Source organism: Danio aesculapii, chromosome 21, assembly GCF_903798145.1.
Source record: "Danio aesculapii chromosome 21, fDanAes4.1, whole genome shotgun sequence".
NCBI lineage: Eukaryota > Metazoa > Chordata > Actinopteri > Cypriniformes > Danionidae > Danio > Danio aesculapii.
Window position 1 is genome coordinate 10,002,201 of NC_079455.1, and position 27,815 is coordinate 10,030,015.

Here is a 27,815-nt window from a genome sequence, read left to right on the forward strand (position 1 = left end):
ACATTCCAATCAGCCAATCAGAATTAAGTGATACGTTTACCATTTATATTAAGTTTAGGCTTATGGTTAGGGTTATGCTCTTCTACATGATTGCTATCCAACTAATATTCCCCTTTAATTTTGGGAATAATTTACAGTTATGGTTGGGTTCATGGGTAAGGAATAGGTATGGATTACATTTCCAAACAAAAATGATGTTCCAGGATAGCATCGTACTTGGCAAAAATCATGACGTGCATTGTGTATATACCTTTATAAATGCTCTTTTTGTGGCTGTGAAGCTGTTTTACATACCATAACATTCTGAGCACAGATACAGAGGGGGCGGATCCACTAAATGAACTATTTTTACCACAAGAAAACATTTCCATCTATGCTTTACTTCTTTGTAGTGTGAGCGCTTACTGTTTATTGATGATGAGTGTATATATGATCAATAAATCATTTATGACAATAAATCAAAATGACAATAAATAATTAATGACAATAAATCAATAGAGATCAATGGGAATCAGGCTCCCTTGTCTTAAATACCAAGAATGCATTGCGCTATAACACCACATTCCTATTCTCTATCCATTAATCACATATTCAGAAGCTGTTTCCATCTACCTATTTTTATGTGCATTTTGGATATTCATTCATTCATTCATTCATTTTCTTTTCGGCTTAGTCCCTTTATTAATCCAGGGTCGCCACAGCGGAATGAACTGCCAACTTATCCAGCACATGTTTTACGCAGCGGATGCCCTTCCAGCTGCAATCCATCTCTGGGAAACATCCATACACACACACTCACACTCATACACTACGGACAATTTAGCCTTCCCAATTCACCTATACCGCATGTCTATGGACTGTGGAGGAAACCGGAGCACCCGGAGGAAACCCACGCGAATGCAGGGAGAACATGCAAACTCCACACAGAAACGCCAACTGACCCAGCCGAGGCTCGAACCAGTGACCTTCTTGCTGTGAGGCGACAGCACTACTTACTGCGCCACTGCATCGCCCATTTTGGATATGCACATAAAAAAATGTAAATAAATAAAAATTGGTGGATGGAAAGGCCAAGATGCGCATGAATTTTGAAAATGTGCATAAAAATGTATGCGCATAACTTAGTAGGATAAACGTTATATTCGATAAGAAAAGATGCACATAAACAACAATGGAAACACTTTCACCGAATAAATTGCAGTACGCGCATTAAAAAAGTCATGTGAGTTTGTCATAAGAGATCATGTGATGATAAAAATGTGTGTGAATGGACAAACCAGCAGAATGAGCACATTGTAAAACATCTGAAATGTTGTTTTGGTCATTCTAAAACATCTTAACCGTTTCAGTTTTAGTGTTATTATATTAACAATAACCTCCAGAACTGTCAAGAGCATGCGTTCATTGCATGTCGACATCATCTTCTATGTCGCAAGTCATTTATTAAATAAAGAAAAGTTTCACGCAGCTTCTCCTACCGCAGCAAATTCCATTTTTACTGTTGATACTTGCCGCCATTTTATCAGAAAGTGAGGATTTTGTTCTCTTTGACATGTTGGATGGAATTGCTGCTTTATTCGCACGTATTTTATGTGATATTCCGGTTTTGCATGTTAATTTAATTCACATTTTTGGATAGAAACACAGCTAGTGTCATTCTTTGAAGAACATAGTAAAAATTAAGTAGTTAAACAGTTCGTTTTTGATCCATTCATTGCAACGATGTTGAATAAATGTATTGACTTCTTTAAAGGGAACTAACTTTCAAAATGGTGAGTACAGAACAAATATATAGGAATAATGAATCCTTCTTTAAGCAGAACATTTGTGAAGTATCATTAATTGAGGTTGTTGTACTACCACTAATGACATAAAATAAACTAAAGCGTGACCAAATTTGGTTAAGGTACAATTCTCACTTTTAACAAACAATGAACTAAAATGTTTAGCTCAATAATCTTCCAATTTGCTGGTTATTAATAGTCAGTGAGGTAGTTGGGTTTAGGTATGAAAATAGGGATGGAGAATAAGATCATACTTTATAAGAACTAATAAACAGCCAATATCTTACTAATAAGCCTGCAGTTAATATAGTGTGAGTACTTAAACTAAAATGTTATATTTGTAGTATTAAAGGTGACACCCAGTGGTTGAACTAGCTATTGTATTCCTAGATCAACACAAACCCAAGCGCAGGTTGCCAGATTGATCACACCAACAGCAATGTGCCTTACTGTCAATCCTAAATGCCTAAATTGTGTTCTAAATAAAAGCAACGGCACCCGATAGAAAGAATATTTTCTATAATAAAAGTGTTTCTGTCCTAACTAACAACTGAAATTTATATTTTAGATATATTATTAATATATTAGAAATTTATTGAAGCTGAACAACAGAAAACTGACAATGATCACCTCAGGTACACCTTATGTACTTTATTCAGTGTTAAATGCTAATAATGTGAGTAAGAATGGCATTTTACATGACATTTATTGCCATACTACTGTAAGCAGCAGCAGATCACCTCATTTGCAGCAGCAGATTCATCTCAGATCTTGAAAATAAAATAAACCGTTTGAAATTTAACTTTAGAGCTTTAGACTCAAAACCAACACATATCATTGATTCAGCATCTACATTTAATAATGCTAAACAGGTTTATTATGTATTAATTAGATTAAAAACCTTAACATTTCATGAGTGAGTGCAAATTCTGTTTTCAAATTCTGAATGGCTGTATTTAAATAAAAAAATTTATATTATGGTACTTTTAGTCAAAAACTTACATACAGCACCTTTAACTTATTACATACATTGATAACTGGCCATTTAAGTTGTCTAAACAATTAGATAGTCCATAATGACAAATAAGCAAACAAAAAAGGTTCATTCATTCATTCATTTTCTACTGCTTTTCCGGGGCCAGGTTGCGGGGACAGCAGTCTTAGGAGAGAACCCCAGACTTCCCACTCCTCCAGAGGCATCCTGAGGTGTTCCCAGGCCAGCCGAGAGACACAGTCCCTCCAGCGTGTCCTGGGTCTTATCCGAGGCCTCCTACAGGTGAGACATGCCTGGAACACCTCCCTAGGTAGGCGTCCAGGAGGCATCCGAAACAGATGCCCGAGCCACCTCAGCTGACTTCTCTCACTGTGGCTCTACTTCGAGCTCCTCCCGGGTGACAGAGCTCCTTACCCTATCTATGCGCCCTGCCACCCTGCGAAGGAAACTCATTTCAGCCTCTTGTATCCGAGATCTTGTCCTTTCAGTCATGACCCAAAGCTCATGACCATAGGTGAGAGTAGGAAAGTAGATTGACCGGTAAATCGAGAGCTTTGCCTTTCGACTTAGCTCCTTCTTCACCACAATGGACCGGTACATTGACTACATTACTGCTGCCGCTGCACCAATCTGCCTGTCAATCTCATGTTCCATCCGTCCATCAGTTGTGAACAAAACCCCAAGATACTTGAACTCCTCCTACTGGGGGTAAGGACTTTCCTCCAACCTGGGGATGGCAAACCACCTTTTTCCAGTGGAGCACCTTGGCCTCGGACTTGGAGGTGCTGATTCTCATCCCAGCCGCATCACACTCTGCAGCAAACTGCCCCAGTGCATGCTGAAGGTCCATATTCAATGAAGCCAACAAAACAACATCGTCTGCGAATAACAGAGATGAAATCCTGTGGTCCCTGAACCGGACTCCCTCTAGCCCAAAGCTGCGCTTTGAAATCCTGTCCATAAAAATTATAAACAGAATTGGTGACGAAGGGCAGCCCTGCTGGGGTCCAACATGCACTGGAAAAAAGTCTGACTTATTGCAGACAATGCAAACCAAACTCCTACTCCGTTCATACAGGAACGAGTTGGCCCTTAACAGAGCGCCTCTGAACCCATACTCCCACAGCAAGTCACAAAACACATGTGGACTGGTTGGGCATACTCCCATGAACCCTTGAACACCCTGGTGAGGGTATAGAGCTGGTCCAATGTACCATGCCCTAGACGAAAACTGCATTGTTCCTCCTGGATCCTAAGTTCAACCATCGGCCAAAAAACATAGTTTAAGTGTGTGTACACATATAAACATACACATGCATGCACATATGATACAAATTCTATATGCATTTAAAATGTCTATGGAACAAAGTTGTTTTGTGTGGTTTTTTTTCTATGCATGTGTATCACATATACATAATAAATATATATAGTTCACACACATATATTATCAAAACTTTTATTTTGGATGCGATTAATTACGATTAATCTTTGCTCGGCACTAATTTATATATAGCTTTATTTTTTTTGTCCGTTTTGATTAGAACCCAAAATGTAACACTAACCTTCTTTAAACAAAAGAGCAAAACAATCTGTACAATTTCCCAACAGATAGTCAATAATGGGCCGGAATTGAAGCCATTAATCTAAAAGATCTGGAATGCATCCCTAGTGACCAGTTAAATCTCAGTCTATTAAACAAAGGGAAGAATAGATTGACTCACTTGATTAAAGCAATACAACACAACAAAACAACAACAACAACAACAACAAAAAACCTTATGGCAGATTTGGACACGCTCCTCCTCCTCAAAAACCAAAATGTTTTTTGGGGGGAAAAAACATTTCTGAATGCTCCTGGGAGCCCCCCTCTCCTCCCCAAAAAAAGAGAGAAGGTTTTATTAGAGTTCTGTGCGCACTGACAATAAATCCCCTTACTGTGCAGGAGATGCTAAACAAACAAAATTACCAGACGCAGCAAAGACCACTTACCTGTCAGGTTCATTGCCGGCAAATTCGCTTGTAATCTAGGGTGCTGGAAGCCGAGTGGGGGGCTAATGGTTGGCCAATAATTAAAAGAAAACAAAGCGCCATGCTGGCTGGCAGGCCTTTCTCTGCGAAAATTAAATCCTGTTTGGATCTGAATAAATTAAATGTTTATTGCTCCCTGAGAACGCGTGGCAAAGGGGGAGGGAAACCAATGACAGAGAGGAAATGCGATGTGTGAGGGAATGCCGCAAAGACAATCATCGCGTCTAATTAATGCATTTCCCCGTCCTCTCAATCTGTTTCTGTTTGACTGTTGTCTGATTGGAGCGCCGCGATCGCAGGTGCAAATCATAACCTGTCACGGCCAAATGTGTTTACTGGGCTGAATGGATCACACCGGCTCCAAAGAACATCCCGGCAAGTGAGACAGAGGAACCGGAATGGGGCACAGAAGACGGAAGATGGCAGTCAGAGTGCCAAAGGTTATTTAGAAATTAAAAAGTCTCTGCTGTCAAAACTTGAGGGATAATGCGAGTGGGGACGGTGAAAGCATTTCATCACTATATTAGCGGAGCTGCTCGCTGATCTGTGAATAACTGAGAGAGTGAGCATTATTGAGTTTGCACCTCCATCTATCCATCTATCACCTGCAAGCAGGTATCAGTGTGATGAATGAAGCCGCCTCCCTTGCTTGCTCTCCCCTTCTGACTTTTGTCTCTCAATCCCTCGCTTTTGTCCCCTCTGTGGTCCATATTTTCTTTTTCTCGCCCGCTCTGCTCTCTTTTGCCTTCTGTTATCTCTCTGTGCAGTGCTTTATTTCATTCCTTTACAACAGTGTGCTTACCCATCTATTTTGACATTCTGTAACAATATAATTCAAGCTGGCAAACGGCACATGGTGTATACTTTGAGTCAGCATCAAATGAAAATTTTGTAAATTTCCGAAAAAAAACAGCATACATTCAAACCTTGCAAGCTTGCATTCATCTGCCTCCATTATTAAAGTCCAACAACCACATTTAAAACATCCAATCAATAGATGATCTATAGAATCAAGTTTAAATCCTACATTTGTTGTTTTCAATAATGTTACACACGGATGCACAATTCAATATGGCAGAAAATATCTGTCACTACTTCAGTTCCATGTTCACATAAAAAATAGCCTACTCAAAAGACAAATTTTGTAATTATTCACTTGCCACCATAAAGTTCCAAATGGGTTTGACTTTGTCTTTCAACATCTATAAGTAAATATACAGTGCATCCGTAAAGTATTCATATCATTTAACTTTTTCACATTTTTTTTGTTACACCCTTTTTCCAAAATGGATTTATTTCATTTATTTCCTCACAATTCTACACACAATACCCTATAATGACAATGTGAAAAAATATTTTTTGAAATCTTTGCAAATTTATTAAAAATAAAAACCTGAAAAATCACATGTACATAAGTATTCACAGCCTTTGCCTTGAAGCTCTAAATTGAGCTCAGGTACATTCGGTTTCCACTGATCATTCTTGAGATGTTTCAGCAGCTTCATTGGAGTTCACCTGTGGTAAATTCAGTTGATTGGACATGAATTGAAAACGCATACACCTGTCTATATAAGGTCCCAGGGTTGACAGTGCATGTTAAAGCACAAACCAAGCATAAAGACAAAGGAATTGTCTGTAGCCCTCCGAGACAGGATTGTCTTGAGGCACAAGGCTGGGGAAGGTTACAGAAAAATTTCTGCTGTTCTGAAAGTTCCAATGAGCACAGTGGCGTCCATCATCCATAAGTGGAAGATGTTTGGAACCACCAGGACTCTTCCTAGAGCTGGCTGGCCATCTAAGCTGAGTGATTGGGGGAGAAGGGCCTTTGTCAGGGAGGTGATCAATAACCCGATGGTCACTCTATCTGAGCTCCAGCGTTCTTCTGTGGAGAGAGGAGAACCTTACAGAAGGACAACCATCTGTGCAGCAATTCACCAATCAGGCCTGTATGGTAGAGTGGCCAGACAGAAGCCACTCACTGTCTGGAATTTGCCCAACACATCTGAAGGACTCTTAGACAATAAGAAACAAAATTGTCTGGTCTGATGAGACTAAAATTTAACTCTTTGGAGTGAATGCCAGGAGTTACGTTTGGAGAAAACCAGGCACCGCTCATCACCAGGCTAATACCATCTCTACTGTGAAGTATGGCGGTGGCAGTATCATACTGTGGGGATGTTTTTAAGCAGCAGGAACTGGAAGACTAGTCAGGATAGAAGGAAAGATGAATGCAGCAATGTACAAAGACATCCTGAATGAAAACCTGAGTGCTCTTGACCTCAGACTGAGGCAACCGTTCATCTTCCAGCAGGACAATGACCCAAATCACACTGCCAAAACATCAATGGAGAGGCTTCATAACAACTCTGTGAATGTCCTTGAGTGGCCCAGCCAGAGCCCAGACCTAAATCCTATTGAACATCTCAGGAGAGATCTGAAAATGGCTGTACACCGCTGCTTCCTATCCAACCTGATAGAGCTTGAGAGGTACTGCAAAGTGGAACGGGCAAAAAATCCCAAGGACAGGTGTGCCAAGCTTGTGGCATCATATTCAAAAAGACTAAAGGCTGTAATTACTGCCAAAGGTGCATCAACAAAGTATTGAGCAAAGGCTGTGAATACTTATGTGGAAAAAGTGAAGCACTATGAATACTTTCCAGATGCACTGTATTTTAGGGAATGTCTAGTTTACCTGGTTTGTGTACAAAATGATCTGAAATAAATGAATTTTCCTGATATTACCATTTTTTTATTTGGTCTTGATTCAAAACACAGAGCATATAGAAGATTTAGATTCTTTACTACCAGCTGCTCATTCAAAATATGAGGAAGATAAAATATCAGCTCTTACAATGTATTAAAACATATTGCAATAATAACACTAACTTCATATCATAATTTTACAACCGGAAATCATAAGCAATCGCTTGGCATCAAAGAGATATTTCACCCCAAAGGAAAATTTCTCCCTCATGGCCCGTTTCCACTGAGTAGTTCAGTACGCCTTTTGACAGTGGAAACGGCCATAAAAGCGTACCAAACCAAACCGTACTGTACCATACAACTCAGTGGAAACTGGCCATATGGTACAGAATGGGTAGGTACAGGTCACCTTAATCAGGCTTGCGTTTCCACTCCTAAATAGGTACCAACAGGTACCACTTTTGGTGGGTGTGGTGTATGATAGAAAGTTTCAGTCAATATCATTCTCTCTCGAGAAAATGTCAAAGTAAAGCCATACGGGTCGTTCATATATCACATGAGAAGCATTTCTCACAAAACAGATAAATACTTGTCTAAAAATGTTCATTACCAATCTTTCTATGAATATGATTTGATTATAACTGCTGATCAATGAGTGTTAAATAGCCTACTGTAACGTCTGCAATTACATAAAATAAATAAATAAATGCAACATATATGAACACATACAGAACCTTACAGTCTCTAATATGTTACCAACTACAGAAAAACTACACACAGCATTCATTTATTCCTTATTTAGGTTCAAAAACAACACGAAACATAGCCCACAGTCAGTGCAAACCTCTTATCTGTATCTTTAATCTTCACCAGCACATGTAACCTCTTGTTAGAAAGTATTTCAATCATTCTGAGTTTATAATAGTCCAAAAGGTGACGATGATAATAGTTAAACATGGCAGTTTGTTCATGTTTTAGGTTGCTGAAAGAATGCTTTGCACCTTTGTTTTTCGGTCTTCTCCTTTGTTTTTCACATGTCAGTCTCGCGTCCGTTTCTGACAAGCTCGGACAACGTTTTCAGATTTTACCACATTTTCACCCTGTTATTTATTTGTTTATTTTGTTTTTGTCTTACCTGCTTTCTGGAACTGTTCTTTACTGGACTCAAACCCCGTTGTTGTGGTCAATTCTGCTCTGCTTCTCAAGTTCGTCGACGTACATGACGAGCTACCGAACAAACTGGTAATAGCGGAAAAGCAGTCCATATGGAATTAAGTGGTTAGCTGGTAAGCGAGAAAAGGACAGCGTGTGACGGCGCAGGCCCCAGCGCGGCCCCATATCATTCGTTTTAAAGATGAAATGCAACCATACTTCGCTCTGGCTACATAATTCATGATCTCCAGAAATGTATATAGGGCTACGTTTTCAGAATGAGCCTGTTAGATTTGCATGAATAACACTGTAAATAACCCTAAATGATACCCTCCCTTTAAGACCTACTGGGACCTTAGATATATATATATATATTTTTTTTTAACTAAAATTCCCTTTCCATTTATATTTCAGTGTGCATTTTACCTGATCCATTCTGTAAACCACATTTGACAATTAAAAGAAAGACGTTAATTTAAAATGAAGACATGAAGAAAAAAAAGTCACTGACGACAACTGTTTTTCGCTTTCTCCCCCATATATGATGGACAGCTTGCAGGTGGGTTCATGCCTCAGTGCGCTAGCGTGCTTATCTGAATGTCAGCAAGGGTGATTAGTGGAAAACTATGGAAATCAAAAATGCTAATTAATCTACCTTGCAGACGAGGAGGCACATTAAAATTCACAGATCTCTCAGTCGAGACACGTCAGGCTTAAATTGTAAGATGGAGGGTTAAGTTGCCTTTACATGGAGTTAAGATAAAAATTGCAGAACATGATTACATAACAGCAGAAACAATCCAAATCAGAAACTTCAGACGCTATAATTAAATCGACTAAAGATTAAATATCGATGTCTATCTGACATATTTACGTTGCAAGTTTTAACAATTGCTCTGCCATCTCAATCAGAACTGGCCTACTTTATGCATTTCAGCTCTACAACCTCACTGATGTAACGTGCAAGTAAACAGATTTATTTCTCAGAGTGAAGCTCAAACAAGAGATTGGAGTCATATGTGAGTTTTAGATAAACACTCGACTGCTCGGCTTGTCTTTGGGGAAATGTTCTCTGTAACCTGGCCTGACGCCAGCTCATGGTTTCTGTGATGATGATTCCTCTCAGCGGCACGCGGCTGAAGACTGCTCGTCTCTAAGTGCCACCGTTTCACAGCACTGCTCCCAGCAGACTCAAAGTGCTAAAAGCAAACACTCACAGTCCTGCAGAGCTCTGACCCTCCTTCTAACGGCCTGCTTTCTCCCTTCCCCCTAAGAGATGAGAGCGTGTGAGCTAAAGCAGAGTTGTAAAGACCCCAAAATTGAAAATTAAAAGGGGATATCATGGTTTTGTTAAACTTCAAATTACAAGTGAGACAACCTATCAAGGCTGATCAAAGCAACAGCAGCAAAACAACCAAGTTACAGTTTTTTTCTTGTTCGAGAAGATTCAATTCAATTCATCTTTATTTCTATTTCGCTTTTACAATGTAGATTGTGTCAAAGCAGCTTAAAATAGAAGTTCTAGTAAATTGAAACTGTGTCAGTCCAGGTTTCAGAGTTGAATCTCAGTTTAGAAAATTTTACTGCTGAAAGTCCAAAAACTGAAGAGCAAATCCATCAATCCACAAGTCCCGATATGAAGAGGAAAAATAAAGATCCAAGATGTTTGAATAAGATAAAATTCACAAAACATTGCAACTTACTTTTCAAGTTGACTATAATACCGAATATTGTGAAAAGTGCACAGAGGTCACGGTTCGGTACAACAAGAATAAACAAGAACTTTCAGGTGCTTTTTTGTTTATTTTGAACAGGCAGACTTGTTTTGTCAAAAAGAGCTACATAGCTTAAAAGCTTCTTGTGATAAAGTGAAAAGAATAATAGAAATAGAATAATGAAATGTATAACTTTATGATTAGGAGACTGCATATTAAACTTAAAAAAAGGTTGATCCCAACTCTCTCCTAAAAAATAAGAAAACAGTAATTGTGCATATGATTCAGTAAGCTTCAAAACTGAAATCTCTTTTAATGAAACTGCCAGCTCTATTATGTTCATCCATAACAGTGGGGGCAGCGGACCCAGGCTTGTTCTTGTATGTACAGAAAAACCTCACATGTGCACAAGATAAGACAGAATCTTTGTATTTCCATTGCTTTTGTGAATGCAGTTGACAAAGCATAATAATAATAATAATTATAATAATAATAATAATTCCTTACATTTATACAGCGCTTTTCTGGACACTCAAAGCGTTTTTTTACATTTTCACTCACATTTGTGAGGGAATCTCCTCATCCACCACCAGAATGCATCATCCACCTGGATGACGTGACGGCAACCATATTGCACCAGACCATACACCACACACCAGCTGATTAGTGAAGGGGAGACAGAGTGATGAAGCCAATTATGATATGCGGATGGTTGGGAGGCCATGCTGGACAGAGGCCAGTGGGCAAATTTGCTCAGGATGCCGAGGGTTAAACCCCTACTCTTTTTTTGAAGGACATCCTGGGACTTAACGACCACAGAGTCACCTCGGTTTAACATCTCATTCCAAAGATGGCCTTCACTGAGCAGTATAAAGTCCCCATCAATATACTGGGGCATTAGGACCCACACAGGCCACAGATTGAGAGCTCCTGCAGGTCTCACTAACACCACTTCCAGCTTTCCCATGTGGTCTCCCATCTAGGTACTGACCAGGCACAGCCCTGCTTAGCTTCAGTGGGCTACCATGTTAGATGCAAAGAGCTAGCTGCCTGCTATAGTTCATCACACACGAGCACAGCATTTTTTAGATGCCGGGTGAAGAGTTTCACCTTTTACACAGTGGCGCTCATTACTGTTAGTTTCAGAGCAGTGGACCAATTAGAAAAACTTGGAGGCAAGGCAAGCATTGCAAGCTTCTGTGTAGCAAGTTGACATGACAACAGCAACATGGTGGAAGCATTTCTGAACACTGCATCTCAAAAACGCATTTTTTTGTGAATTTTTATTAACTTTGTGAGAAGTACCAATAACTGCTTGTAAAAGCATCAATAACTGCTACAATTTCTCCTAAAATGTAAAAATGGTATACAAATTTTGCCAGGCAATTTAGAACAAGTTGCAGAAACATCTGGACATTTGAACTGACTAATTTTAGTGCAAAATAAATTCAGTCAACTCACAGAACACGGCACAAATCCCTAAAAACGCAACAATAACGCTGGCTAATTTTACACAAATGCTGAATGCTGAAACATTCAATAAGAATGTAACAATAATAAATATTATTAGTACAAAAGTAATGTCAACGACTTTAGAATACACAAGACTCATATAGTTTTGAATGGGGAAATGTGTAATGGTCAATATGACAAATGAAGCCTCGCCTACTAGTACAGGAACCAATCAAAGATCACTAACGACTGACGTTTCTCCGGGTGAGAAACTCAGACCAGACCTGTGTTTTTGTGTTCAACAAACACACTGGAATCTCAGCGAATACTTGCTTCTCAGACATAATAAATATATAGAGATAAAGCTTGAAATCTGTATTTTTAAATGTACTTTTTTTCAACTTACACTTGAACACAAATGTTTTTTTTTATCTGTATGAAACTAACCCAATGTACAGATCGTGCTGTCAAACGCACATCACATGACAGCAACTACTCAAACGCCCACAAACTTGTAAACAAAGAGTCGATGTCATTTCTGGAGGACATTTTCCCATCCAAACCAAGTTGTGAATTACTTCAGAAGACCAGCATGATTTGAAACATGGCAATAAAATAGGTTGGTGTTGTGATCTCATACCTTTTGAGTGCGCATTAGCTTGGGCAACCTGAAAAATGCAGATTTTGTTTGATTCGAACGTAGAAATGAAGCTTATGGGATGGTTGTTATTTAATTTTATTGGTGATTCCAAATATGTAATCGTAAGCTTGGTTAACAGTTTTGGAGAATTTGATGTTTCCCCATTCAGACAGAATGCCCATTTCAAAGATGGCTACCGAGTGAAATGACTAGCCTTAAAGGGACTTTGGTAACACCATCGTCAGACTCATGAAAGACAAAAGCCACTTTTCCACCATCAGGCCGAATAGTCTAGTTTAATTAAGCATTCCATGCCGACCCAGTCCGGCACACAGATTTATTTTCCATGGTGGTGCTGACAACACAACTCTTTAGGATGTATTACAGTACATATGCATCAGCTGCTGCTTTGATAATGTAAGTGTAACGTCAACAGTAATATGGACAGAATATGGACAGTAATATTGTTTTTGGGACAGAACGTTTGGAATCCCAAACATTCACCTAGCCAGCTATAAAAAAATTAAGAGCCAGGAAACTGAGTAGTGACGTCATGCACACATACGCTCTACCAGTTCAGCACAGTAGTTTAAATGTGCCTATAATGATATTCACACAAGCTATAATGTTTGCCATACCTGCGCTTTGTGGTTGATTCACAAAATTTGTCAACCTTTTGTAAACAGACAATTACAATAATTGTCCAGTGTTGCATGAATGTGATTGGCTAGCATCTGCTGTAGGGTATTAGGCGATCTAAGTAGCTGACGATTCAGTTCTTTGCTGAAATGACCCACCAGGTTTTTGATCTGTCCTCATTTGTAAGGTTGTCATATTGTTCATGTCAAAATCATATGATCTGTGCACATGGCTAGTCGACATAATAGAATTCAAATAGCCTCTGCAACCCCTAATAAATAAATAAATAAATACATGCATATACACACATACACATTTACACACACACAAATACAGTGGGATGTTTGGATCCTTTGTATCTCAGCATGATGTCTAGGTTTTACGGATTGTTTGGTCTACTTCACTTTATCAAGGAGGTCCTATTTAAGTGATTTTGTGATTGTGAACAGCTGTGGCAGCAATCAGACCTGGGTGTGGCTTGGGAAATGAAACTCAGGTGTGATAAACCAAAAGGGAGATGGGGGGGGTTATTAGCCCTCAAGTGACATTTTTCAAAAAATTTCAGTTAAAGTGATTTATTTAAAATAACCCAGATGTGAAGCCACCTAAAAAGGTCTTTTAACAATTTCCTTAAAAGGATCATGTAAAGTTTACCTGCAAAAGCACTGTGGGATTTCTCCAAGGCCATAGAGAGGGAACAGGAAGGGAGTGTTGCCGTAGCGACCCAGGCATCGCAGGAAGTGCTGTGTGGCCTTTAGTCCTTCCTCCGTCAGGGTATGTTGCGTCACCATAGCGATTGAGTGCAGGACAAAATCTTGAAGGTTCTCAGTGAGCTTCTTACTCTTCAGGAACTCATTAAACGGTTTCTCGGAGTAATCTAAAAGACAATTTTAAATCTATTATTGCAAAAATAAAAACGAGAACAACCTAATATGATCTACTATTAGATGTATTACAGCTAGAGAGCAGAAGATATAATGAAATACATGAGCAACATTACACAGGTAGCAGTGCGATATGGCTGTATATCAGCACTGGTGGGAGGCGTGCATTGGCTCGAGGCTACAGGCCGAGTGCCTTAACCTGCCAATCCACTGCACACGACAAAGGACAAGCGACAGACCGAAAGTCATTCATTTCCAATGGAGAGTAGTCCGGGAGAGCTGCGTGGAGTTCCGATCACCTCTGTATGTGGAAAATTCGGATCCGATTTGAGCTGCGGATATGTTGAAATATTTGAAGTCCTGTGACTAGACCGTATGCGATTGGCTGATCGAATGTGATGTATTTCAGTGTTGTACAAGCAGGCCCATGCGCATGAGATGAGAAACGGTATTTTTTCCGTTCTTTTTGAATCAGAAAAAAGTCAGAAAAAAATTCTATTCATAAATGAGTAATAAAAATATATTTTTATGTTCTCCCTATTCCCTCCGAAATGTTTAGCTGTCTATGAGTTTCTAATATTCATTCATTTATTCATTCATTCATTTATTCAACCATGGTGAACGCACAGAGAATAAACAGGGTTCATACACATTTTTACTAGTAAAATTCCATGACTTTTCCAGAACTTTCAAGTACACTTTCATGACGTAATGTTTCATGTAATGTCTACATATACATAGTAAATAATAAGTAAAACAATGACGTTCAAATTTATTACAGCATATCATAGAACACACAACAATCTGTTTTGTTTAAATTTGTTTTTATATCTATGTAACATTTATTTTGATAATGCTTACATAGCACTAACAATGTGAGTTTTTGGACAGAAAAGAAGTAAAGAAAACTAACCTATATTCAAGTTAGGGTTGCACAATGTATAGTTTCAGGATCGCAATGTGTGCATCTGCAATAATCACACCCCAGGATGTGCAATGTTGGGATTATAGTATAATATAGAGTACATTTTAATCTTTGAGTAAACTGTCCCTTTAAGGCCTGTGACTGTGTGAACACCACAAGACATTTTTTGTAACTTTAATAAAGATTAAACAATATACAATGAAGACTTTGCAGTGTTGATTATTCAATATCTGTACCTGAGTAGTAAATACTAGAATTCACTTTTATTTTACTATATTTTATTTATCTATGCTTGTAATTTATTTGTTATATATTATTCGAGATTCACTCCTGTGGTGAAATTGTATTCACATCGCAAAATCTATCACAGAAATAAAAAATATGGTAATGTTAGATTTTTCCAATATCGCGCAGCCCTAATTCAAGTATACAGATATTTGTTACACTAATTTCCATGACTTTTCCAAAACTTTGTGGGTTTTTCTGTTCTAACACAGCATAAGGACTACTATGCGGTCTCTGTTGACATCTTGTGGCGGAACATCAACACTCTTTGCTCTGCTCAGTATGACAGGCTGATGGCTGCAGATCTAAGAAATTATGAATATTTAAAATAGGCACTATCCTTATAAATAAACTGCTCAGTTGCAAACAACTGCATTCTCGCCTAAAAATGCCTTAAAAGTACATTATGTTGTTCAACAGCTGCAATATTTGTCAAACTGTACTAATGTTATTCATCTGCTCACACTCTGTGGGCAGACTAATACACAAGGGTGAAGAGGCTGTAAGAGTGCTGTTATTAGTACTATATCACACAGCTATCAACCAATCAGATTCTAGAACCAGACAGCACTGTTGTATAAACTATTATAGCATGTTATTCACTTTTTATGCACATTTTAAACATGCACGAAGGGATTAAAAGGACATTTGCAACTCTAATCTCTATTTAAACTGAGTACACAGACATTCGGATTGATTATAACCTTTGAAGAGAAAAAACACAGATGCTGGAAAAAGATATACTGATTGTCATTGTGCCTAAATGCCATTATAAATGGTATGAAAGCCTGTGTATAAGTCTCTGTGTATATGCTAATGTGCAATTAACCTTTGTACATTCTGACCTGAACTTAAATCTACATCTTTGAAGACAGCAAAAAGAATTCCATTCGGTGTGTAATATAAAACTGAACCGCATAAATTTGAAGCATTGCTTTCTGGGGTGCTTTTCCCAAACGACGATGTAACTCGCAGCTGAACTATCATAGTACAATGCATCGTTTGAGAAAAGAACGATGTGGTGACGAGTGTTTCCCAAAACCTGTAGTTTCTCTGTTGCAGAACCAGCGTTTGAACCACGTTAGTTAATATAACGTAAATCGCTAATAACGTAAATCGGCCATAATGACGCTGTAAAAGGGCTGGAGTAACAACTTCTTTAGAGAAAAAAATCCATAATTTCTTTGTGCAATATGTTGTGCAAAAATCCAATATTAGTTTTGGTAAAAACATGCACTCGCTTTTCATATTAACTGAAATATATGTAGATGGCACATATAGGGCCTGTGTTTCCTTTACAAATATTATTGAGAATTACATGTTCTATTTTAAAACATTAAATCACTTACAAAAGCTGACACGTAATATCATATGTAAATCATTTAAATAAATAAATAATGAAGCTATTTATTAAGAAATGAAATTTAACATTTATTAATTATTAGCAAATGAAATTCTACTTTAATAATAATACTCATAATAATGATTATTATAATTTTTACAGTGTATTACAGGGTATTTTTTATTTGTTTTTTGTTCTTTGAAAAGTCTACTTTTAAAATCTGACACATGCAAACCACTGCAGAAATGTTCTAACCAACAGGCCCACGTCATATACAGTATAGATACTTAATAAATAACCTACTATAAATTAAAAGCATTACCATATGCTTTTTTTTTTTGTTTTCCCAAAGCTTTGGAGATGTAACATAAATTCTGCTTTTAAATAATAGGTAACCTATAGCTTTCGTCATGAGCCACGGCTGTGTTCAAAATTGCATAAATGATTTCAAAGTGCACTACGAAGGGTGCGCAATTGTAAATGAAGATCGCTAAAACAGAACTGTAAAAATACTTTGAAGGCAAATTACACCTAAGAGAGATGACTTTTAAAGCTTTTTTTTTTTAATCGTTTCTAGTTTAAATGTTAGAATGTTCTAAATGAATAGGGCTTAGGGGGGATAACTTGGAATAGAACACAGCCAGGAACTATGTTTCTAACTACAGCTCCAGAGGTGTAATTGCAAGCATAAATGTTTTTGATGTAGTTTGTGAAAGTTTTTTGGAACGATGAATTTGGAAAACTTCAACTTTTACATTTAGTTATGTACGTAAAAATAAACATATTTCCAATTTTATTTATGCATATTCAAAAATATTATTAAAAATACAAATATAAAAAAAAAATAGGTATATAAAAACATACATTATGATATTTACATAATTATTCATTGAAGTCTGTGTGACATAGTGAAGAAAAGGGAAATAATTTGAATTTATGCATTGACCTTTGACTGGATTTTAGATGTTAGGCTATAACATAATTGATTAATAATGCTTCTCCTGTCCACAAATTCTGTCTTTGCAGTTGTTATGCACTGGTGAACTGCACAATAAGACATTCATAACATTCATGATAGTTAATTTTAGCTTTGGACAATGACGAAAATGTAAATGTCAGTTTGGAATTCATCTCAACTTTAAAAATGATACCTTTTAATTTCATTTAACCTGCAAGGTACATTAAGTATCTTTGACAGATCTCTGATGTAGCATGTAAAGCAGAAGGCTGCAGGCAAACAAACACGAGGGGTCATACCCTGGTACTCCTCTGGGTGCTGCTCAAAGTCCAGACAGAAGGTAAGAAACTTCATCAGCATGCGCTTCTCCACCACGGTCAGCTGCTTGCTGGCAAACACATCTGCCCGTGAACATGGGACCTTCATTGGAGGAAGAAACAGGACAGAGCAGGTTAATGACATGGTTCATGTGAGATAAATAAATAAATAAATAAATAAACACACACACACACACATATATATATATATATATATATATATATATATATATATATATATATATATATATATATTTATAGCACTCAGTACAGAGGGGGATGTAACATTTGTGAGAAAAACAGCTTACCTTTAGCCCTAAATTACTCACACAGATGGATTTTGCATTGCAATGCGGCATTTAGTGAAATGAGAAACACCTTTTGCGTCAAATGCTCTTATCAGGTACATTAGTAAATAGAAATGGAGGACACAAAATCAATTTAATCATTTTTTTTCTTGTCTGAAACGCTCCAATAATTTGAATCATATGCTTCATATTAGAGCTAAAATGTAATGCAGTCATCAGAAAACCACAAAGGACAGAGAATTTTGGATAGATAGATAGATAGATAGATAGATAGATAGATAGATAGATAGATAGATAGATAGATAGATAGATAGATAGATAGATAGATAGATAGATAGATAGATAGATAGATAGATAGATAGATAGATAGATAGATAGATAGATAGATAGATACGAAAAAAGTAAAGAACAAAAGGAATAAAGACATAGATACTGTAAATAGACAGACAGACAGGGCAGAATAATAGACAGACAAAAAAGGAAGGAAAGAAGGAAGGAAAAACAGACAGAAAAGGAAAGAGGAATGGAAGGAAAGACAGATAAAAGAAAGAAAGGAAGAAAGAAAGAGAGAAAGAAAGAAAGAGAGAAAGAAAGAAAGAAAGAAAGAAAGAAAGAAAGATCAAAAAAGTCAAAAAGAAAGAAAAAAGCACAAAAGAACAAGAAAATAAAAACAAAAGACAAAAAGAACAAAAGAAAAAAAACGAATGAAAGAACAAGAAAATGAAAGAACAAAAGAACAAACAGAAGATAAAGAATGTAAGAATAAGATAAAGAACAAGAAAAAGAATAAAAAAGAAAAAAGGTATGAAAGAAAGAACAAAAGATAAAGAATGAAAGAAAAAGACAAAGAACAAAAAGAAAAGACTAAAAGATAAAAATGAACAAAAAAAACCACAGAAAGAACTAGAACAAGAAAAAGAGAAAGAAAGAAAGAAAAAGACAAAAAGAACAAAAAAAAATTATGAACAAAACAAAGAACAAAAGGCAAAGAAAGAACAAAAAGAAAAAGTAAAACAAGAGATAAAGAAAGAACAAAAGAAAAAGAAAGAACAAGATAAAGAACGAAAGAAGGACAGAAAGAACAAAAAGAAAAATAATAAGATAAAGAAAGAAAAAAAAAGACAGAAAGAACGAACAAAAGATAAAGAAAGAATGAAAGAAAGAAACAAAGAAAGAAAGGAAAGACAGATAATATATAGATAAATAGACAGACACACAAGAAAAAATAAAGATAACAGACAGACAGCAAAATGGAAAAAGGAAAGAAGGAAGGAAAGGAAAAACAGACAGAAAAAGATAAAAGAGAAGAAAGGAAATAAGGACAGACAGGTAATAGGAAGAAAAAAGAAAGGAAGAGACAGATAATAGATTAATAGACAGATAGACAAAGAAATACAGACAGAGAGATAAAGATAACAGAAAAAAATGACAGAAGAGAGACACTCTCACAATCATTTAGCTGAAAATATCAGTTCCATACCTGCTCCACTTTTCCATTTCTACAGGTGAGGATGCGGCCGATGTTCTTGAACTCTGCATATCGGCTCACATTGGATTTGATGAGCAGATCCACCAGTGCACCACGTGAATACATCAGCTTTGAAGAGGGTCAAAGAGACCACTATCAATTTCATTTTATTGCTGCCTAACTTCATTTAAAGCTAGACGTCATACTTCAATCACTATCTAATAGTGTAATATAATAGTGTAATAATATCTATCTATCTATCAAGATTAAAAAAAAACTTGTATTACTAATATTTATAACTAATACTTCAATTTAAAACCTTTAAACGTTTAGCATTTAAAACCAACACAAACCTTTGAGACCAGGTCAATGTTGAACCGGCGTCCCTCTTTTAACAGCTTTTGATAGGTTATCTTGTTCTGCACCTCTGCAGGTGGATCTGCTGGGCTGCTGATTGGCTGTTTCTCCTCCTCTGACTGGCTGCGTTCAGAAATATCCAATGCATGTAGCTCATCACTTGTAACCATGTCTTGAGTTTCTGTAGAGTCACTGTTGGCCTCTTCTGATACAGTTTCAGCATTCAGACATGTTGACGGGACTTTGGTTTCCTCTTCTTGCTCTTCTTCCTCACTATTAAAGACAAGACAATTAGCCACACCATCTGAAAAACTAATAAAATGATGATAGGACTTTTTAACATTGATTTTACCTTAAGATAACAAATGCATGCTCTTCTTGGAGTACGTAAATGGAAGTGATTTAAAAATATGTCTACTACACCAGTGTTTCTCAACCACGTTCCACCAGCTCTGCACATTTCCATGTCTCATTCACTAAACACACCTGATTTAGATTATCAGCTCATTAGCAGAGACTGAAAGACCTGTAATGGGTGTGATAGACAAGGAAGACATCCAAAACATGCAATGCTGGTGGTCCTCCAGGAACGTGGTTGAGAAACATTGAACTACACTATACAATGCAATCCAGAAGTTTGATTTGCGCTTTCTTTCTGGGCATTATTAAATCTCAAACTAGAATTGCAGGTACATTTCAAGCATTTTCCATTCATTTTCCTTGAACTGGAATGATATACAAGTTCATAATTTACAGTAAACTACATACATTATGAATGTAAAGTAACGCAAAATGCTTAAATGCGATAGGGAACATTTGATTGTTAATAAAAGCTGTTTATCTTATTGTTAAACCTTTCAAACCAATAACAGAGATGACAATTTTCTAATTTCTTATTTAATAAAATCTTAATTATTGTTAGGTACAAAAAATTACAAAATTATGTTCAAATTAAATGTACAGCCATTTTCAGATCTCTCCAGAGATGTTCAATAGGATTTAGCTCTGGGCTCTGGCTGGGCCATTCAGAAACATTCACCGAGTTGTTGTGAAACCTCTCCATTGATGTTTTGGCAGTGTGCTTTGGGTCATTGTCCTGCTGGAAGATAAACCGTCGCCCCAGTCTGAGGTCAAGAGCACTCTGAAGCAGTTTTCATTCAGGATGTCTTTGTACATGGCTGCATTTATATTTCCCTCTATCCTGACTAGTCTTCCAGTTCCTGCTGCTGAAAAACATCCCAACAGCATGATGCTGCCACCAACATGCTTCACTGTAGGGATGATATTAGCCTGGTGACGAGTGCTGCCTGGTTTTCTCCAAACGTAACGCCTGGCATTCACTCCAAAGAGTTAAATTTTAGTCTCATCAGACCAGAGGATTTAGTTTCTTATGGTCTAAGAGTTCTTCAGATGTCGGAGAATGGCTTCCATCTGGCCACTTAACCATACAGGCCTGGTTGATTGCTGCACAGATGGTTGTTCTTCTGTAAGGTTCTACTTTTTCCACAGAAGAACGCTGGAGTTCAGACAGAGTGACCATCGGGTTATTGATCATCTCCTTGACTAAGGCCCTTCTCCCCCGATCACTCAGCTTAGACGGCCGGCCAGCTCTAGGAAGAGTCCTGGTGGTTCCAAACATCTTCCACTTACGAATGATGGAGGCCACTGTGCACATTGGAGCTTTCAGAGCAGCAGAATTTTTTCTGTAACCATACCCTGCCTTGTGCCTTGAGACAATTCTGTCTTGGGGTCTACAGACAATTCCTTTGTCTTCATGCTTGGTTTGTGCTTTGACATGCACTATCAACCCTGGGACCTTGTATAGACAGGTGTATGCCTTTTCAAATCATGTTCACTGAATTTACCACAGCTGAACTCCAATTAAGCTGCTGAAACATCTTAAGAATGATAAGTGGAAACAGAATGTACCTGAGCTCAATTTAGAGTTTAACAGCAAAGGATGTGAATACTTATGTACTTGTGATTTTTCAGGTTTTTTATTTTTAATAAATTTGCAACAATTTAAAAAAATCTTTTTTTCACATTGTCATTATGGGGTATTGTTTCTAGAATTTTGAGGAAATAAATGAATTTAATCCATTTTGGAATAAGGGTGTAACATAAAAAATGGCTGTGTTCAGCATAGAACTCCATTGTGATATAAAGGGGATTTTTTCTGTTTTTTTTACTCTAATAAGTTCATTATAAAATGTAAAAAAAAAATACTGCATTAGTTAAATGGCATTTAAAGTGATGTTTTGTAATCATTTTTAAATATTAGGAAATAAACGCTGAAATTACCCAGGCAAATTTAATGCAATGCAGGTTGATATATTTACCAAATATAACAAAGTTTAGTTTTTGGCCCCTTCATAATAAAAAGTTTGGCCACCCCTTAATATGATATCTTAAATATTTTTGCATAAATTATTGAGAGAATAATAATGGCATGCCCCAATGCAAGATGCAAGATTGAGGAGGTGAAGATGGTCTAAAATAGGTATAGTGGGAGTTCGTTCATTTATTTTCTTTTCGGCTTAGTCCCTTTATTATTCCGGGGTCACCACAGCAGAAAGAACCGCCAACTTATCCAGCACATGTTTTACGCAGTGGATGCGCTTCCAGCTGCAACCCATCACTGGGAAACATCCATACACTCATTAGCACACATACACTACGAATAATTTACCTTACCCAATTCACCTATACCAAATGTTTTTGGACTTTGTGGGAAACTGGAGCACCCAGAGGAAACCCATGCGGACATGGGAGGGAGAACATGCAAACTCCACACAGAAATGCCAAGACCCAGCCAGGGTTTGAACCAGCGACCTTCTTGCTGTGAGGTATAGTGGGAGTCTTCAAGTTAATATTTTCAAGACAAATTGTTACTAAATATACACAAAGATAATATTTTTTAAAGATAATTTGATATAACGTGTTATTCAAAATGATTTCATTTGAAAATATATATAAAAAATAAAATAAAATAAAATTCTACACAATCCTTTTATCTCATCCAAACCAAGTGGCAACCTCCCGCTCTCCCTCGTGAAGCAAATACGGAATTAACTCAAACTGCTATTCATCGAAATTCCGCTAGTCCTGGCTGCATAATAGAGCAAATTTCTATTCACTCCACTGTTAAAATAGCCAACTATACAGCAGAAAAAAAGGTGTTTACAGCCTGGTACAAAGAAAGATTTTTGTTAATATAGCTAATATTACCCTTCATGACAACTGTGTTGGGTGAATTTTTTTATAACTCATCTGTTTTGATTTTATTAAGTTGCATAATTAAAGGCATGGCCACTTGAATGACCGCAAGATCTTGCTGGGCGCCATCACTTCACCTCAGCTGATTCCAGCTGATTAGCTGCTGATCTCGGCATATACATTGTATTTTTGTGTTGTTTTATGTGGCTTTACACAGTCAATTGCCTTTTGGAATTATTTCCTACAATTATCAGATAATATGGTATGCTGTGCACTTAATTGTGCTCAAGTTGCCTTCATTTTCCAGGTGAGTGAAATTATATACTTATATACTATATCTATAAATATATTTGTTTTATTTAAGATAAATTTTCATTTATACTTCTCTTTAGACCTGTAATGCACTCCAGAATCTGAAAGATTGATTTGCAGTAGGTTATAAAACAGTCACCTGAAGCATTGTCATACAGTGTTCTGACTGGATTGCATCAATAGCCTTGCATTTACTAACATAGACTATATTTGAAGTATTTGAAAGTAATTCACATTTTCCTCCTGTAGAAAAATATATAGTTGATATAGTTTACAACCAAGCACATGTGGTCAGAACACAAACAAGTCGCAGGTAATGAAGTGTTAAGCGTTTCTGCCAAAGAAAAGCCTGTCTAAGCAAAATGCTAGCAGGCGTCCGTAGCTCCGCTCACGCTCTGCCTCTATTTGGTTAACCCCGGTTGGAGCGATGATGTGTGAATAAAATTGTGCCGGTAAGCCACGCCCACTTGCAGCTTCATTTGCGCTCTTCAGAAACCTATGGGTGATGTCATAGATACTACATCCATATTTTTTTGCAGTCTATGATCTAAATGCAAATAGAAGTTAAATAAGTTAAATGAATGTTTTTTACAATTTGAAATTGATTGAACAAAACAATTAAGTTGTCCTTAAAAAAATTAGCTGTTGTTTCAGCTCATTTTAAATAAGTAGTTTGAACAAGCACCAAAATATTCTTTGAGCGTATATGTAAATTTAATTGTGAACAAAATTATTAATGGCTGGAGACGAAGAAAAAAAAACTTTTTATTTCCGTCCGATTTATCGGTTTCCATAATGTCTTTCTAAAACTTTGTTTTACTAGCCATTATTGTGGGCTATACTAGCCCTTATTTTTATTCCTTATTTGTCAGTTGCTTTAGCTAAAAATGTCTGCTAAATTAATAAATGTTAATGTAAATTGGATCCTTTTTATAATCACATATTGTTATTATGGTATCATGTTCTATTTTTGTTATATTTAAATATTTTTGGCTCAGGTTGCTGTCATATCTAAAGCAGATTTAATTTGGAAAGCAGACTGAAGCCTGTTTGGATCGCAGTGTTCATATTTTCTAAGTAGTTCATTTTAACTGAACTAAACCCGCCAAAGAGAGACAAAACATACAGAACCTGCTATCATAAATTTGCAATGGACCAGTTTTTGACTTGTGCAAATTGTAAGCGAAACAAAATTAATCCTAACCTGGCATAACAGAAAATTTCTAAGTTGGATATAGAGGAATCGACAGAGTTAAGAGGCACCACGTCTTCTCCATCTTCAATTAAGCTCCTCCATTCTTGCTCCGACTCTGTGATCTGAACCTCCTGCTGATTCTGAACACACAATAGAAAACAAAACCACACATTAGCAACAACAAAAATATACAGTTGAAGTCAGAATTATTAGCCCCCCTGAATTGTTAGCCCAGTTTATTTTTTTCTCCAATTTCTGTTTAACGGAGAGAAGATTTTTTTTAAACACATTTCTAAACATAGTAGTTTTAATAACTCATTTCTAATAACCGATTTATTTTATGTTTGCCATGATGACAGTAAATAATATTTTACTAGATATTTTTCAAGACACTTCTATACAGCTTAAAGTGACATTTAAAGGCTTAACTAGGTTATTAGGTCAACTAGGCAGGTTAGGGTTATTAGCAAAGTTATTGAATAACGATGGTTTGTTCTGCAGACTATCGAAAAACTATATAGCTTAAAGGGGCTTATAATTTTGAACTTAAAATGGTTGTATTTTAGCCGAAATAAAACAATAAGACTTTCTAAGTAGAAAAAAATATTATCAGACATACTGTGAAAATTTGCTTGATCTGTTAAACATCATTTAGGAAATATTTAAAAAAGAAAAAAAAAAAAATCAAAGGGGGCTTATAATTCTGACTTCAACTGTATATAATAATTAATAATAATACATAATAATACATCATTTTTTTTAATTAAAGAATTTTAAAATGTAAAAGTTATGTTGGTACAATTCTCATAATCTAGAAGACATAATATAACAACCTTATATTCTTCAATCCACGACAGCAGGCCATTGAAAGTGAAGCTTGCCCAGTTTCCAGCGTAATAGTTCCTCCTGTAAATGAAAATGAATAATTAATTCGCTAAACATCACCAAAGTGTCTGTGTGCATCGGTTTACACAGATCTCATTTCATAGTCATTGTGCATCTTTACTTGAAAATACTAAACAAAAATATGTCAAATAATACAGTATTTAACCCCTTAACTGAACTATATTCAATATTTTATGCCATTTTCACTTTTTGAACATGGACATGAAAACGACATTAAAACAATTTAAATGATTGTCAATCTTCAAAGCTTTTGTTGCACAGATTTACGCTTGGTCTCGTTTTAAAGAAGGCTAATGTCAGAGTGTAGCTGAAGTGAAACAAGTTTGAAAGTTTGAAAAGTAAAAAAAAAAAGTTATCTGTCTTTATATGTATGGAAATAATAAAACAACAAATGTATATTTTATTATATTACATAACAAATGTATTTTACAAAGCCTGTTTTAGCCTAGTATTGACAGAACATCAATGATAAATATCTGAAAAAATTATATTCCAAATTTAAAGTTGATATCTCAAAAAGAATGAGCTTTCTGTAAAAATTAGTTTGGCTGCAGTATCAGACATGACCACCATATGATCCAGTGTTTCCATTGGTGACCATACAAGACCCCACATTTTTGTTTATGTTTTGAGGAATATAAACCATATGTATCATACGTTTGTCAATATTTGTAAAGCAGACATAAAATTCTAAAGTAGTATGGGAGTTTGGTGATATTTGATTTGAGTTTAGCTTCTAAAACTGTTTTTTTACAAGTGGATTGCTGTAGCAAAGTAATGCTTTACGACTCTGATCATAACCGTCAACCCTCCCGTTTTTCCCAGGATTCTCCTGTATTTTACAGTTCTATTGCGTTATAATCCTGTAAAGGTATGTTCCCATTTTTCTCCCATATTTTTAATCTTTCTGTGCATGGTGGCAATAAAGAGCAACCCATACCACCAAACCACCAGGGGACGCCCCTTGCTTTTAAATGTGAATCTGTTCTTTGCTTTCGCTTTATTTAGACATGTAAAACACTTAGAAATAAATATAAAAATGGAGGGATTCTCTTCCTTTCCATTACAGGCGCCGTTGACCCTCCTATGCAATCCTCAAAACAGTCATATAGCGGTGTACGTGACTTTCAGCTGATGCGCTCCATCGTGATAAACAGATTCCCAAATGTATTTTGTACACGTGATTTGAAGCGGAGCAAAAGTCTGGGTTTTGGGTGCGTGTTTGGACAATTTGAACAGACATATACACATAATTATTATTATTAATAATAATAATAATATTAACAATAATAATAATAATATTTAAAGATGCCGATTTTGCTGGGTTTTCTTTCAAACACAACTAACTTTGTCTTAAATGAGCATGAAAAGTTAGGAAAGAAATGCTTTCATTATAATGCTAAATCTGTGCATTTTTAAAGTGACACCTCTGACCGTTTAACTGTTTATTTACAATGAAACTATATATGTTCCAGATGAGCATGTATAGTTATTTTAGTATAGTATTTAATATAATATTAATTTGTTTTTGCTTTTTTATGGGGTGGCATATTCCTTATATTCACATCCCAATGTATGACTTTGATCCTTGTTTCAAATTAACAGATAACTGTTGCCCAGTAATCTCTTTCAAAGTCACCAAATATGAAAACTAGACATTTAAAGCTTTCAAATAGGGCTGCTCGATATTGGAACAATGGACATTGAAATATTTAGTTTTTCCATGATTTACATTGCGATACAAATATAATTTCACAAGATAACTTCAGTTGCTCTATTTGGAAAGAATTCATCATTTTACTTTGTCTGGGATACTGTAGGCAAGTGCATGTGCACAAAATATCCATAATTAATCAGAAGTACATAAAATCAACTAATTAAAGCAGAGGAAAACAAACAATGATAAAAATAAAATAAATCATTTTTAAATAGTTTCACATGTGAAATAACACCATGTACTCTTCATTGTATAAATAAACAATCATTCTTAGTTATTTCTTGTGCCCAAATTGTTTAAATTCACTTGAAAACACATCAAAATAAAAATATTTCACACTATTATACAGAAATAAGGTTAAACTTTGCATTTAAATCATGTGCTCTGATCTGTAGCTCCTGGTTAATTATAATCACAATTTGATAGATCCTTGCGATGTGACTACTGCAGATTCGCACATTGCAATATTGATGCTGAAATGATACTGTATATTGTGCAGCCCTACTTTCCAACGATAT

General features: G+C 36.3%; 1 protein-coding gene across 1 annotated transcript in view; it reads right to left on the bottom strand.

The window, feature by feature from the left end:
• Positions 1–27,815, bottom strand: part of chm (CHM Rab escort protein) — a 122,749-nt gene that overhangs the window by 66,196 nt on the left and 28,738 nt on the right. Inside the window, exons 3-8 of the mRNA XM_056446654.1 lie at positions 25,508–25,580; positions 24,684–24,814; positions 19,948–20,224; positions 19,607–19,723; positions 17,801–17,921; positions 13,762–13,984 (exon numbers count right to left, since the gene is read on the bottom strand). Coding sequence (XP_056302629.1) covers positions 13,762–13,984; positions 17,801–17,921; positions 19,607–19,723; positions 19,948–20,224; positions 24,684–24,814; positions 25,508–25,580 — 942 coding nt within the window. The remainder of the gene's footprint in view (positions 1–13,761; positions 13,985–17,800; positions 17,922–19,606; positions 19,724–19,947; positions 20,225–24,683; positions 24,815–25,507; positions 25,581–27,815) is intronic.